The sequence below is a fragment of the Bos indicus genome, chromosome 5 (assembly GCF_029378745.1).
Source record: "Bos indicus isolate NIAB-ARS_2022 breed Sahiwal x Tharparkar chromosome 5, NIAB-ARS_B.indTharparkar_mat_pri_1.0, whole genome shotgun sequence".
Classification (NCBI taxonomy): domain Eukaryota; kingdom Metazoa; phylum Chordata; class Mammalia; order Artiodactyla; family Bovidae; genus Bos; species Bos indicus.
In genome coordinates this window covers 102,417,229-102,432,167 of record NC_091764.1, presented here as the reverse complement: position 1 = coordinate 102,432,167, position 14,939 = coordinate 102,417,229, and the positions used below count along the sequence as shown (strand labels likewise).

General features: G+C 42.9%; 1 protein-coding gene across 1 annotated transcript in view; it reads right to left on the bottom strand.

Moving 5' to 3' along the window:
* Nucleotides 1-14,939, bottom strand: part of LOC109559717 (antigen WC1.1-like) — a 120,010-nt gene that overhangs the window by 4,665 nt on the left and 100,406 nt on the right. The window contains 8 exon segments of the mRNA XM_070788667.1: nt 108-227; nt 888-1,202; nt 1,291-1,332; nt 1,691-2,005; nt 3,086-3,400; nt 3,476-3,568; nt 8,931-9,248; nt 9,341-9,649. Of these exon segments, the coding sequence (XP_070644768.1) occupies nt 108-227; nt 888-1,202; nt 1,291-1,332; nt 1,691-2,005; nt 3,086-3,400; nt 3,476-3,568; nt 8,931-9,248; nt 9,341-9,649 (1,827 nt within the window).

Here is a 14,939-nt window from a genome sequence, read left to right as displayed (position 1 = left end):
CCAGATAATGAGCATGGAGACCAATACTTGTGCACTTTCTTGATGTCACAACAGACTCAATTCCTTTCCCACCACTTTCCAGATCATTTAGCATCCCTAAGGCCCACCTTGGTGCTCTGCTCTCCATCTGTGTAGCTGAATCCCCAGGATGATGAGGACCATGAAGAGAAGGGCTCCGAGGATGATGCAGATGATCATGGGAAGGGAGGGGATGCCAGGGTCTGGAGCTGAGTCAAAGTGGACCATAGGGTTTTAGGAGGGTCATAAGTCCAGAGAAACCCTTCTGTCCTTATACTGGTCTTCTTCTGAGTCTTCAAGACCATGAAGTCACCAGTAAGACACAATGGGTTTGCCTGAACCCCAAGATGTGATCGACAGAGGTCTTTCCCTGAGCTATGTCAAGTGTCTTCTCATTTTGGTTCTAGAGGATTTTTACAGGATGAAAGTTGGTAAAGCTCTGGAGGACATCAGCTGCCATTGCTTAACAGGATTGTAAACATGAGATCATTAAGGTTTTCTGTACTGATATGGGTAGTTTTGTTGAAATATAAAGATATATAGTGCAGGTGCCTGAAAATATGGGGATCTCCACAATCACACTGCTCAGAGCAGCAGAACCACTTACTTCCATGGCTGGAGGGAACTGCTGTTCTCTCACAGTGAGAGAAGGAAAAAAAAATGGATTACTGTACTGAGTTAATTGGAAAAAGCCATCAGGTTACATCTATCATTATGGGCATATCATTCTCTCCCAGATCCCAGGAAATCAGATAATAGCTTTTTCTCGAGCCAGAGCACAAAGCAGCAGGTTATCCCAGGAAGTGCTCTGGATACAAACTCACACTTGTCCTCCACTCACTAGGATGAACACCGAGCCCCTCACTCACCAGAGCACCTCACACCAGCATCCTCCTCGTGCTTGCAGTCGCTCTGCCCCCAGGGCTCAGCAGCACAGTCCCACAGGGAGGACTCCCGACCTCCGCACCGCACCTCATCCAGCCAGATGCTCCCGTTTCCAGGGCCAAATGTCGCAGCTGGCACAGCTTCCAGGGCCGGGCCACAGCCCAGCTGCTGACACACCACCTCAGCCTCTGCCAGGCTCCAGGAGTCATCACACACGGTGCCCCAGGAGCCGCTGTGCCAGACCTCCACCCGCCCTGAGCACTCGCTGTCTCCTCCCCTGAGCCGGAGTTTCTCTCTGTCTGAAAAGGCAGCAGCCCCTCCTGTGACTCCCCTGGTGGGAGGAAGGAGCCCCTGGGAGCCACAGGGGCGGGGGCGGGGCTGACATACCTGTGCAGGGGGCAGCAGTTGGACAGCTCTTGTGTTTCCCTCCTGTAGAAGCAATGATGAGAAGTGCTGGATCAGGGACTGCTGGGGCTGGTCTTGTTCCCAAACAAGATTATCAAAGGTCCTTGGCTCAATCCAAACAACAAGTAAAAACAGAGGTTTCATCATCTAATGGGCTGAGACATTAACTACATCTTGCCACAAGCTGAAATTTCTTTATCTCTTTGCTGTTTACCAGGTCCATACCGCACAACGAATACAAATACATGGAAACACAGACAGAAACATAGCCCACCTTTTTCTAGATTCAACCTAAATTCATCACTTAGACTGAAAAACATAAAATCACACTAACAACATCCTACGGGGTTGGGACAGACACAAAAACAGAACAGTAATTTACCTGCACATGAGATATAGGCTTCGTCCTTTGGATAGCATGAGTTGTAATTCCAAGGGTCAGAAGGACACTGCCAGAGAGAGGTATCAGTTTTCTGACAACGGATTCTATCTACCCACCGGGGTCTAGAACCTTCCCTAAGAGCAACTGAAGTGGTGAGGCTTCCACTGTTCCCACAGTCAAGCTGTCGGCAGATCATGGACACAGTGATGTCTTCCATGGGGCTGCGGCAGATACTGCCCCAGGTCCCATTGTAGAAAACTTCCAGCCACCCAGCACACTCCTGGTCCTTTCTCACCATCCTGACAGCCAGGAAATCTAAGATTGAAAAGGAGAGGAAACAGGACATAGTGAACAACACCCAACTCAGTGCTCTGGGTTTTCCTCTCTCCAAGAATTTGTGACTATACATCCCTGACCTAGTTGAGGAGATGTCCACTAGGTGACAAGAATGACATTCGTCTCCCTTTCATCTTACTTTGTCTTTTTGTGTCTATTTCTACCACAGTGATGTCATGGATATGAACAGAGAGAAAGACTAATCTGGGTACCTGCAAGCAGGGGGAGCTAGATCCTGCTTCCTGGTAAAATCTAAAAAGGATCTGTGAATGGGATGTGATGTGGATACTGGGGTGGGTGGTGGGTAGGCAGAATAATGAACTCACAAATCTCTACATCATAATCTGTGGAACCTGTAAATATGTTACCTTACATTTGAAAATGGACTTTACAGATGTTACTAAGATAAGGACTTTGGGATGGTGAGACTAAGCTGGAATATTGTGAATTAACCACCTGAGTCCAGCCTAATCACCTCCTTATCCCTGGTATCCTTAAATGGATAACCTTGCAAAGCTCCAGTTAGAGGGAATTGTAAAGAAGAATGCTCAGAAGAGACATAGTTTGCTGTAGGTCTGAAGAAGAAGAGGGCTCTGAGCCAAGGAAAGAGGTCACAAAGAAACCAGGAAAGGCTGGGAAAGGAGTCCTCCCTGTGCCTTCAGGAAGAACGCAGCTCTGTGAGCACCAGGATGTTGGCCCACGGAGACCGTCAGCAGACTCCTAGCAAATAGAACTGAACAGAGTAAATCTGTGCTTTCATTACAGCATCAACGGGATCTCTAGACTTTACTACCACAGGGAACTGAAAAGAGAGCTCTGCTATCGTGTGGAAACTGTAAGAAACGGCTCTGCCAGGAAACACTGCTGAGAAGAAAGAACAAAAACGTCAGCTGCTGCAGGAGGCAGTGAAAGCACCTCGTCTTCACGTTTGCTGGAACCACAGGTTCCATGGGAGAAAGCCTCCTTCTCTAGTCCTTTCAGCATCTCTCCCTCAGGGCTTAGAACCCCATCCTCCAGCCACCCCCATTCCCCAGCCTGTGGACAGTGTGCAGCACAGACCTGAGCAGATGACCCCAGCGTCCTGCTTGTGTCTGCAGTCGTGCTGCCCCCAGCCTCGGGAAGGGCACCTCCACACGTGGGACTCTTTTCCTGTGCAGTTCAGATCGTCCAGCCAGATGGGCCCTGATCCTGCCCCGAAGTGAGCAGACCTCGTGGCATAGAGGGCTTCTCCACAGCCCAGCTGCCTGCACACCACGCGGGCATCGTCCAGGTCCCAGCCGTCATCACAGATGGTGCCCCAGGAGCCCTGGTCAAGGATCTCCACTCTCCCGGCGCAGGGACCGCCCGCGTCCACCAGGCGGAGCTGCCTGCTGTCTGAGGAGAGAGAAATGGGACAATGGGGCATTGACAGGGGAATGAGAAGGGTCTTCTGTTCTGTGGGACCCTCACCTGAGCAGTAGGGGGCGCTCTCCTCTGGGGATGCTGAGGCCACTGGTTCAGACACGGGGTACTTGCACTGGGGCAGCACCTGGGTTTGGTTTCCTGCAGAAACAGCAATGATTAGAGAGCTGGGAGGCTGAACAACTGGAAACTGATTTAAGCTAAATAATGATCTAGTGATGGAGCCTGAGATGGGAGCTATAACATAGCAGCAAAGTTAATGTAATTTTAATCTCTATTGAGACTTCTGTGTTTGAGAATGCCAAAATTTTTCTTTTACGCTATGTATTGCCCTAAGAATGAGTTACATGTGTCTTTGTGAATTATGGTTTCCTCACTGTTTATGCCCAGTACGGGGATTGCTGGGTCAGAAAAGGAAACGGCAATCCACTCCAGGACTATTGCCTGGAAAATCCCACGGACACAGGAGCCTGGTAGACTACAGCCCATGGGGTCGCAAAGAGTCGGACATGACTGAGCGACTTCACTAACACTTCACTTCATGCTAATTTTATTCCTAGGTTTTGAAGGACTGTGGCTCAGATCCTGAACTCTTATTGCCAAATTCAGACTTAAACTGAAGAAAGTAGGGAAACTACTAGACCATTCAGGTATGACCTAAATAAAATCCCTTACGATTATACAGTGAAAGTGAGAAATAGATTCAAGGGATTAGATCTAATAGACAGAGTGCCTGAAGAACTATGGACAGAGGTTCATGACGTTGTACAGAAGATGGGGATCAAGACCATCCCCAAGAAAAAGAAATGCAAAAAAGCAAAATGGCTATCTGAGGAGGCCTTACAAACAGATGTAAAAAGAAGAGAAGCAAAAAGCAAAGGAAAAAAGGAAAGATATACCCATTTGAATGCAGAGTTACAAAGAATAGCAAGGAGAGACAAGAAAGCCTTCCTCAGTGATCAATGCAAAGAAATAGAGGGAAACAATACAATGGGAAAGACTAGAGATCTCTTCAAGAAAATTAGAAATACCAAGGGAACATTTCATGCAAAGATGGGCACAATCAAGGACAGAAATGGTATGGACATAACAGAAGCAGAAGATATTAAGAAGAGGTGGCAAGAATACACAGAAGAACTATACAAATCTGATCTTCATGACCCAGATAATCATGATGGTATGATCACTCACCTAGAGCCAGACATCCTGGAATGTGAAGTCAAGTGGGCCTTAAGAAGCATTACTATGAACAAAGTTATTGGAGGTGATGGAATTCCTGTTGAGCTATGTCAAATCCTAAAAGATGATGCTGTTAAAGTGCTGCACTCAATATGACAGCAAATTTGGAAAACTCAACCGTGGCCACAGGACTGGAAAAGGTCAACTTTCATTCCAATCCCAAAGAAAGGCAATGCCAAAGAATGCTCAAACTACCACACAATCACACTCATCTCACACGCTAGCAAAGTAATGCTCAAAATTCTCCAGCCAGGCTTCAACAGTACATGAACCATGAACTTCCAGATGTTTAGGCTGGATGTAGAAAAGGCTGAGGAACCAGAGATCAAATTGACAACATCTGTTGGGTCATCAAAAAAGCAAGAGAGTTCCAGAAAAACATCTATTTCTGCTTTATTGACTATGCCAAAGACTTTAACTGTGTAGATCACAACAAAGTGTGGAAAATTCTTCAAGAGATGGGAATACCAGACCACTTGATCTGCCTCTTGAGAAATCTGTATACAGGTCAATAAACAACAGTTAGAACTGGACATGGAACAACAGACTGATTCCAAATAGGGAAAGGAGTATGTCAAGGCTGTATATTTTCACCCTGTTTATTTAACTTATTTGCAGAGTACATCATGAGAAATGTTGGTCTGGATGAAGCACAAGCTGGAATCAAGATTGCCGGGAGAAGTATCAATAACCTCAGATGTGCAGATGACACCACCTTTATGGCAGAAAGTGAAGAAGAACTAAAGAGCCTCTTGATGAAAGTGAAAGAGGAGAGTGAAAAAGTTGGCTTAAAACTCAACATTCATAAAACTAAGATCATGGCATCTGGTGTCATCGCTTCATATGAAATTGATGGGGAAACAGTTGAAACAATGGCTGACTTTATTTTCTTGGGCTCCAAAATCACTACAGTTGGTGACTGCAGCCATGAAATTAAAAGATGCTTCCTTCTTAGAGTAAAAGTTATGACCAAACCAGACAGCATATTAAAAAACAGAGACATTACTTTACCAACGAAGGTCTGTCTAGTCAAAGCTATGATTTTTCCAATAGTCATGTATGGATGTGACAGTTGGACTATAAAGAAAGTTGAGCACCAAAGAATTGATTCTTCTGAACTGTGGTGTTGGAGAAGACTCTTGAGAGTCCCTTGGACTGCAAGGAGATGCAACCAGTCCATCCTAAAGGGATCAGTCCTGAATATTCATTGGAAGGACTGATACTGAAGCTGAAGCTCCAATACTTTGGCCACCTGATGTGAAGAACTGACTGATTTGAAAAGACCCTGATGCTGGGAAAGATTGAAGGCATGAGGAAAGGGGATGACAGAGGATGAGATTGTTGGATGGCATCAATGACTCAATGGACATGAGTTTGAGTAAACTCCGGGAGTTGGTGATGGACAGGGAGGCCTGGTGTGCTGCGATTCATGGGGTCACAAAGAGTTGGACACGACGGAGTGACTGAACTGAACTGAACTGAACTGATATTGTTCTCCATAGTGGCTGTATCAGTTTACATTTCCACCAACAGTACAAGAGGGTTCCCGTTTCTCCACATCATGCCCAGTATTAATCGTTGTAGATTTTTTTATAATGACCGTTCTGACAGGTGTGAGGTAATACTTCATTGTAGTTTTGATTTGCATTTCAAGAAGGAGGGGATATATGTATACATATAACTGATTCACTCCTTGTACAGCAGAAACTAATACCACATTGTAAAGCAATTATACTCAATTAAAAAAATTATGTTGCATTAGCTGTTCTAATCCTAAATCTATCTCTAATTAAAAGATGCAAAATAAAACCTTTTCTGAAGGATTTCTATAATTTTATACTTCTATGTCTGTCATTTTAAAAATGCTTACATAAAAGAGATCTCCTGGAAAACCAAGAGGAAAAAGGAGACATTAGAAAGTATTCCCAAAGGTATTCAGCTACTAGAGTTATCTAGCAGAGAATTTAAGTAGTCGTGATTACAGTGATTATAGAATTAGTTGACAAGATATATCTTGTCAGAAAAATGATAACAAGAAAAGAAATAAAAATTCTAGAGCTGAAACTTAATAACTGAAATTAAGAACTAGAGAATGAGTGTATCAGCACATTAGATCAGCACAAGGTAGAAAATGTAAAATAGAAGATCAGAGGACAAATATTCATCTATTTAGAATGCAGCTCACATGGTAAGTGTCCCGGTTATATTGCTATATAACAAAGTTTTCCAAAAATGTTAGTAGCAGTAGGAAAAAAAAAACAAACAACTTCATTTTACTTAAGACTTCCCGGGTCAGTAACTTGGGACAGACAAACTTGGCAGTTCTGTCTTGGGATTTTCATGTGGCTGCACTTAGATGTCATCTGGGGCTGAAGTTGTCTGAGAACTTGACTGAACTGTGGTTACATAAGGAAATTCCCTGTAGTATTTCAAGGGTAAAGGGACATCATGTCTGCAATCTAATTCAGAAAGATTTTACATATTCAGGGAGAAATGGGGCGAGAGGCAAACCAAGAGGAAAAGAGAAAGACAGAAACAGACAGAGAAAGGAAGACTAAAGCAAAATACCAACACTGGGAAATCCAGGTGAATGTCATCTGGAAAGTTTTATTCTTGCAATTATTCTTGCAACTTTTCTGTAAATCTCAAATTAGCTCAAAAAAAAAAAAATTAAAAGGTGAAAACAAGTCAGAGAGAATTCATTGCTCAGACACTTACACAGAGAAAAAAAAAAATACTAGTAACATCAAAAAATAAAATGCCTAGGAGACAAAATCCAGTAAAAGATGAGCAAATCTTCTGAGAGAAATTCAAGACCAAATTGAATAGAGGAATGTATGATGTCAGTGAGTTGGAAAACTCAAAATTACTACAGTCAATCATCCTCAAATTTATATTTAGATTAAATCAAATCGCAGTCAAAATACCTTATGCTTTTTTGGTGAAAAATGATAAGCTGACTCACAAGTTTATACAAAATGCAAAGACCAAAAACAGCCAATGTGGTTGGCAAGACAAGCAATGAAGACTAAGTATAAAGTAATTCCTATAAATTAAAAGTTTCATACTTATTATAAAATTACAATAATTAATAAAACATTCAAGGGTGTACAAATGATACAATGGAACAGAGTAGAGAGTCTCAAAAAATACTCAGACAACCATTCCCTTCTGTTTATGACAAAGTGGCAGTGCAATCTGGAACAGTGTCTTTTCAGAAAGATCTGGGTCAATTGGATGTCTGTATGAACTCTGACAATTATCTTACATAGATATCCACATCAGAAGGAAAGCACAACATGCAAGAGATAAATAATTAAACTTCTATAAAATACTCTCAGAGAATGTTTTTATGGTGTAGGCAGAGTTATTACAACACGGGAGACCTGGGTTCAATCCCTGGGTTGGGAAGATCTCCTGGAGAAGGAAATGGCAACCCACTCCAGTCTTCTTGCCTGGAAAATCCCATGGATGGAGGAACCTGGTAGGCCAGAATCGGACACGACTGAGTAACATTTACTTTACTTTAGAGTTATTTGTAAAGGGATATGAGAAGCACTAAGGGCTTCCCTGGTGGCTCAGTGGTAAAGACTCTGTCTGCCAGCACAGGAAATGCAAGAGACTCAGATTCAATCCCAGGATTGGAAGATCCCCTGGAGGAGGAAATGGCACACCACTCCAGTATTCTTGCTGGGAAGTCCCATGGACAAAGGAACTTGGTGGGCTACAGTCCATGCCACGGCAAAGACTGTAGGCACTGTAGCCAAATGACAGAGCGACTGAGCAAGTGACTCAAACATTAAATAAATTAGATAAAATAAATTAAATAAATTAGATACAAAAGAAAACATACTGCAAAATTTTATATACACTTCAAACACTGATGAAGAATTCTACGGTAGAAGTTAGTAAGCAATTTTCACTGGAGAGGAGGGAGAGGACAGTTACGGGGAGGCAACAATAATTCCGTGGTGCTGAGAATGTTCTCTTTGTTGACTTGGACTGGAGAACATGACTGAAGTCTAACTTACTGCTTATACATTGTTTTCCATGACCATGTGTAAATAACACTGTTGTTTAAAAATATATTATTCCCCTTCATACTTTTTGCCCTGACCTGAAAAATAAATGAAGAATAAGAAGAACCATATTTCACCATGGAATATCTGACTATTGAAGCCAGTTTTCCCTCACTCTCTGCTCTTGGAGACGTTTCACTCCAGGAGCATCCCGAGTACCAGTAGCCCTTGTCCCTCTCTCTTACCTGAGCAGATCACAGAGGCTGTGTTGCCATGGGAACAGTCAGGGACACCCAGGGCAGTCACAGGGCACTCCCACAGGAAGGACTCCACCCCCAAGCAGTGAAATCGGACTGTTGAGATCTGATCACCTCCTTCCATAAAGTGTGGTCCTCTGGGGGTGGAGATGGCGACTCCACAGCCGAGCTGATGACAGACAACATTGGCATTGGCCAGAGTCCAGTGGGAGGCACAGAGCGCTCTCCATTGTCCAGAAATGTTCATCTCCACCTGCCCCTCACACTGAAAGGAGCCGTTTGTCATGAGCCGGACTTCTGAGTATGCTGGATATGAGATGACAGGATTTCAGCAAAATCTCATGATTTCTCACCTGAACAGAGTGTGTAGGGAGGTTAAGTCCTGACATGTATATTACCTGAACAGACAACTTGAGCAGCTCCACTGTGGTGACAAGTGCCCCCTGGACAGGGCATTCTGGGGCAGGACCAGAGCTCAGGCTCCTTCCCCTCACACCTGAACTCTTCAGCCCAGACCTGGCCATCTGACTCCCTGAAGGGCACGTGTCCCAGGACAGACACAGCCTTGCCGCATCCCAGCTCTGCACAGATGACCTGGGCAGTGGGGAGTGCAAAGTTCCTGTCAGACACTGGGATCCAGTCTTGTTCGGAATGCACTTCAACTCGCCCAGAGCAAGGTCTAGCTCCTCCAGCTAGACGCACAAATCCTGAGAGAAAAACAACAAACCTAGTCAATGTTCATGGACCTTGCTTAATAATTGAAAACAATATGTCCCGGGCATCACTGTAAAAACTTTTATTTCCTAGGACAGGGAAAGGGGAGAGAATTTGACAGTTATCATCATAACTGGATTTTCATGTGCAAGTCTCTGAAGAGAAATCCAGAAGGATTACAGGGTCAGTTTGATGGCTGAATCCCAAGAACATATACTTTGAGATTGGTTAAAAATGTGAATTCCTTGGTCTTGGAGCCTGGACAGATCTGGCCTAAGACAAATCACTGGAACAGCTGAATACCAGGAACACATATTTTAGCACTGGTTGGAGAAGAAAATTTCTTATTTAGAAGGCTGGGGCCTACAGACCCAAGGACACTGTATAAGAGTTGAGCACTTAAACTTGAATGCAGAGATATGCAGAACACAACCCACCCAGAGGGATGTGGGATATGAGATTAGAGATGTATCATCCAGACAAGGTTAGAAAGCTTTGCTGAGACTTCTGGGGCTAATATTCTGATCAGTTTTCTCTCCCAGGAGCTAGTCTTCAAGTGACTTAGGTTATGGAAAATCATGAGGCTGTATCCATGAGCGCATGCCAACTTCTAGACAGATGACAGCTCCAGTAAAGAAATATGGATATTATAACTAATTGGCACCATATTTTTTCCAAAAGTTTGGTGATAACAATTTCCAAGAATTTATTAGGTTGCCTCAGTGGAAAATAAGATGAGTTAAGAAAGCTCAGAGAGTCATAGAGAGGGGTGTTCAGTTCAGTTCAGTCACTCAGTCATGTCCAACTCTTTGTGACCCCATGGATTGCAACACACCAGGCCTCCCTGTCCATCACCAACTCTGGAAGCTTGCTGAAACTCACGTCCATCGAGTCAGTGATGCCATCCAACCATCTCACCCTCTGTCATCCCCTTCTCCTCCTGCCCACAATCTTTCCCAGCATCAGGGTCTTTTCAAATGAGTCAGCTCTTTGCATCAGGTGTCCAAAATATTGGAGTTTCAGCTTCAACACCAGTCCTTCCAATGAATATTCAGGACTGATTTCCTTTAGTACTGACTGGCTGGATCTCTTTGCTGTACAGGGACACTCAAGAGTCTTCTCCAACACCACAGTTGAAAAGCATCAATTCTTTGGCTCTCAGCTTTCTTTACAGTCTAATTCTCACATCTATACATGACTACTGGAAAACCATAGTGGGGGCATGGTCCTGACCATCTCTCTTGAAATCCCAGGATTTGTCAATGAACCTGGGGGAGAGGGAGTTCTCAATGAGAGTTTCCCAGACAGCTGAGTTTGCAGATCATCTCCTATTAGAGATTTTTCTTCTGAGACAGGAGTTGTAGAAAATGCAAAGGGGTGACAGTAATTGATTTTAATACCACCATTGTACTAATTCTGTATTCCTATCAACAGAAAAATTTGCATTCTTCTCAAGCACAAATGGCATGTTCTCCTGGCTAGATGACATGCTAGGTACAAACAAGTTTGAACAAATTCAAGATCAGCATCATTCCAAGTATCTTTATGACCACAGTGGAGTGAAACTAAAATTCAGTGATGACAAGAAAACAGGAAAATTAATGAGTACCTAAAAATTAAACAACACACTCTTATTTGAAGATTGCCTTTTCTATTTCCATAAACAATGCCATTGAGACTTTGATAGGGATTGCATCAAGTCTGTACTCACTTCGAATAGCATAGATATTTAACATTAATTATTCCAATCTGTGAACACAGGATGGAGAAGGCAATGGCACCCCACTCCAGTACTCTTGCCTGGAAAATCCCATGGACAGAGGAGCCTGGTAGGCTGCAGTCCATGGTGTCAATAAGAGTCGGACATGACTGAGTGACTTCACTTTCACTTTTCACTTTCATGCGTTGGATAAGGAAGTGGCAACCCACTCCAGTGTTCTTGCCTGGAGAATCCCAGGGACGGCAGAGCCTGGTGAGCTGCCGTCTATGGGGTCGCACAGAGTTGGAGATGACTGAAGCAACTTAGCAGCAGCAGCAACAGTGAGCACAGGATGACTTTTCATTTATTTGCCTCTTACTTAATTTCATTCAAGAATGTTTTGTAATGTTAAAAGAAGCTGGAATGATGCCAAAACAAAAATAAGAAGAAGGATGAGGAGGAGGTAAAGGAGAAGGAAGAAGAGAATGGAAATGACAGGAAGGAAGCAGTGAAAAAGCAAGGCATAATTTGGAAAGTTCCAAGTTACAAAAGCCTCACAATGGATAAAATATATAACATTTGGGAAAATACTAGTTGAATAAGCTTTTTGCATATTATATCACATCTAGATGTTTCTCACATCTACCACATAATCCTACCATCAATTCTCATTTCTTCCACTTCAGACAAGCAAACATCATCTTAAAAGATATGGATGGATAGAAAAGAAAAGAAAAAAATGGAAGCACCTGCTGTAGAATGGAGTGTAAGTGAGGCATGTGGCAGGTAAGGTGGGCTCACAGGAAGCTTTGAAACTAAAGGAGGAAGACTAAAATAAAAATTTGTGAGTTGGTCATCATAGGAACACATTTTGAAGAAAATGAAGGTAACTCAATTAAAAAAAAATTTAATTCATCATGTACAATTCCCTGGTTTCTGAGTGTGTTCTGATTACTTATTTCTAAAGTTCTTTCCAGTAAAGGACTATCTAACAATTCTCAGTATCGAATGGGAAAAAAAACACCAAACTATACTAGAATTTCCAAAAAATAAAAATATAACCCATACCACATTGATTGCTCTTTGTTAAGTCGCTTCAGTCGTGTCCGACTCTGTGTGACCCTGTAGATGGCAGCCTCCTCAGTCCTTGGGATTCTCCAGGCAAGAATGCTGGAGTGGGTTGCCATTTCCTTCTCCAATGCATGAAAGTGAAAAGTGAAAGTGAAGTCGCTCAGTCGTGTCTGACTCTTTGCGACCCCATGGACTGCAGCCTACCAGGCTCCTCCGTCCATGGAAGTTTCCAGGCAAGAGTACTGGAGTGGGGTGCCATCAGCTTCTCTGGATTGCTCTTTAAGCAATCACTAAAAACAGATTCAGAAATTACAGAAATGATTGAATTGGCTGATAAAGTATTTAAATCACTAATACAAATTGCTTAATGAAGCATAAAAATAAACAGAGAAATGAAACTAGAAAAAACAAATGGAACTTGTAAAATTGAAATTTATACTAACTGAAATAATTATTTGGATTAATTTAACAGGAGATCATGAACTCCTTATTTCAAAATTCAGACTTAAATTGAAGAAAGTAGGAAAAACCACTAGACCATTCAGGTATGACTAAATCAAATTCCTTATGATATACAGTAGAAATGACAAATATTTCAAGGGACTAGATCTGATAGAGTGCCTGAAGAACTATGGATGGACATTAGTGACATTGTACAAGAGGCAGTAATCCAAAACATCCCCAAGAAAAAGAAATGCAAAAAAGCAAAATGGCTGTCTGAGGAGGCCTTACATATAGCTGAGTAAGAAGAGAAGCTAAAGGCACTGGTGAAAAGAAAAGATACCCATTTGAATGCAGAGTTCCAAAGAATAGCAAGGAGAGATAAGAAAGCCTTCCTCAGTGATCAATGCAAAGAAAAAGAGGAAAACAATAGAATGGGAAGACTAGAGATCTCTTCAAGAAAATTAGAGGTAACAAGGGAGCTTTTCATGCAAAGATGTTCACAATCAAGGACAGAAATAGTATGGGCCTAACAGAAGCAGATGAAATTAAGAAAAAGGTGGCCAAGAATACACAGAAGAACTGTACAAGCCAAGCTTCAACAGTAGGTGAACCGAAAAATTCCAGATGTTCAAGCTGGATTTAAAAAAGGCAGAGGAACCGGAGATCAAATTGCCAATATCCACTGAATCAAAGAAAAAGCAAGACAGTTTCAGATAAAACATCTTCTTCTGCTTTATTGACTACACCAAAGCCTTTGACTGGGTGGATCACAACAAACTGTGGGAAATTCTTAAAGAGATGGGAATACTGGACCACCTTATCTGCCTCCTAAGAAATCTGTATGCAGGTAAAGAAGCAACAGTTAGAACAGGATATGGGAAAACAGACTGGTTCCAATTTGGGAAAGGAGTACGTTAAGGCTGTATATTGTCAGCCTGCTTATTGAACTTTTACACAGAGTACATCATGGGAAATGGTAGGCTGGATGAAGCTTGAGCTGGAATCAAGATTGCCAGGAGAAATAGCAATAACCTCAGATATGCTGCTGCTGCTGCTGCTAAGTCGCTTCAGTCGTGTCCGACTCTGTGCGACCCCATAGACAGCATCCCACCAGGCTCCCCCGTCCCTGGGATTCTCCAGGCAAGAACACTGGGATGGGTTGCCATTTCCTTCTCCAATGCATGAAAGTGAAAAGTGAAAGTGAAGTCGCTCAGTCATGTGTGACTCTTAGCGACCCCATGGACCGCAGCCTACCAGGCTCCTCCGTCCCTGGGATATGCAGATGACACCAACCTTTTGGCAGAAAATGAAGAACTAAAGAGCCTCTTGATGAAAGTGAAAGAGTTCAAAGTTTGGCTTAAACTCAACATTCAAAAAATGAAGATCGTGGCATCAGGTCCCATCTATTCATGGCAAATTAATGGGAAAACAATGAAAAGAGTGACAGACTTTATTTTCTTGGGCTCCAAAATCACTGCAGACCGTGGCCTCAGCCATGAAATTAAAAGAGCTTGACCCTTGGAAGAAAAGCTATGACCAACCTGCTGCTGCTACTGCTAAGTTGCTTCAGTCGTGTCCGACTCTGTGCGACCCCATAGACAGCAGCCCACTAGGCTCCTCTATCCCTGGGATTCTCCAGGCAAGAATACTGGAGTGGGTTGCCATTTCCTTCTCCAATGGGTGAAAGTGAAAAGTGAAAGTGAAGTCGCTCAGTCATGCCCGACTCTAAGCGACTTCATGCCTGCAGCCTACCAGGCTCCTCCGTCCCAGCATTAAAAAGCTGAGACATTACTTTGCTAACAAAGATCCATCTAATCAAAGCTATGATTTTTCCAGTAGACATGTATGGATGTGAGAGTATTTGGCAAAACTAATACAATTATGTAAAGTTTAAAAATAAAATAAAATAAAATAAAAAAAGAAAGCTGAGTGCTGAAGAACTGATGCTTTTGAACTGTGGTGTTGGAGAAGACTCTTGAGAGTCCCTTGTACAGCAAAGAGATCCAATCAGTCAGTCCTAAAGGAAATCAGTCCTGAATATTCTTTGGAAGGACTGATGCTGAAGCTGT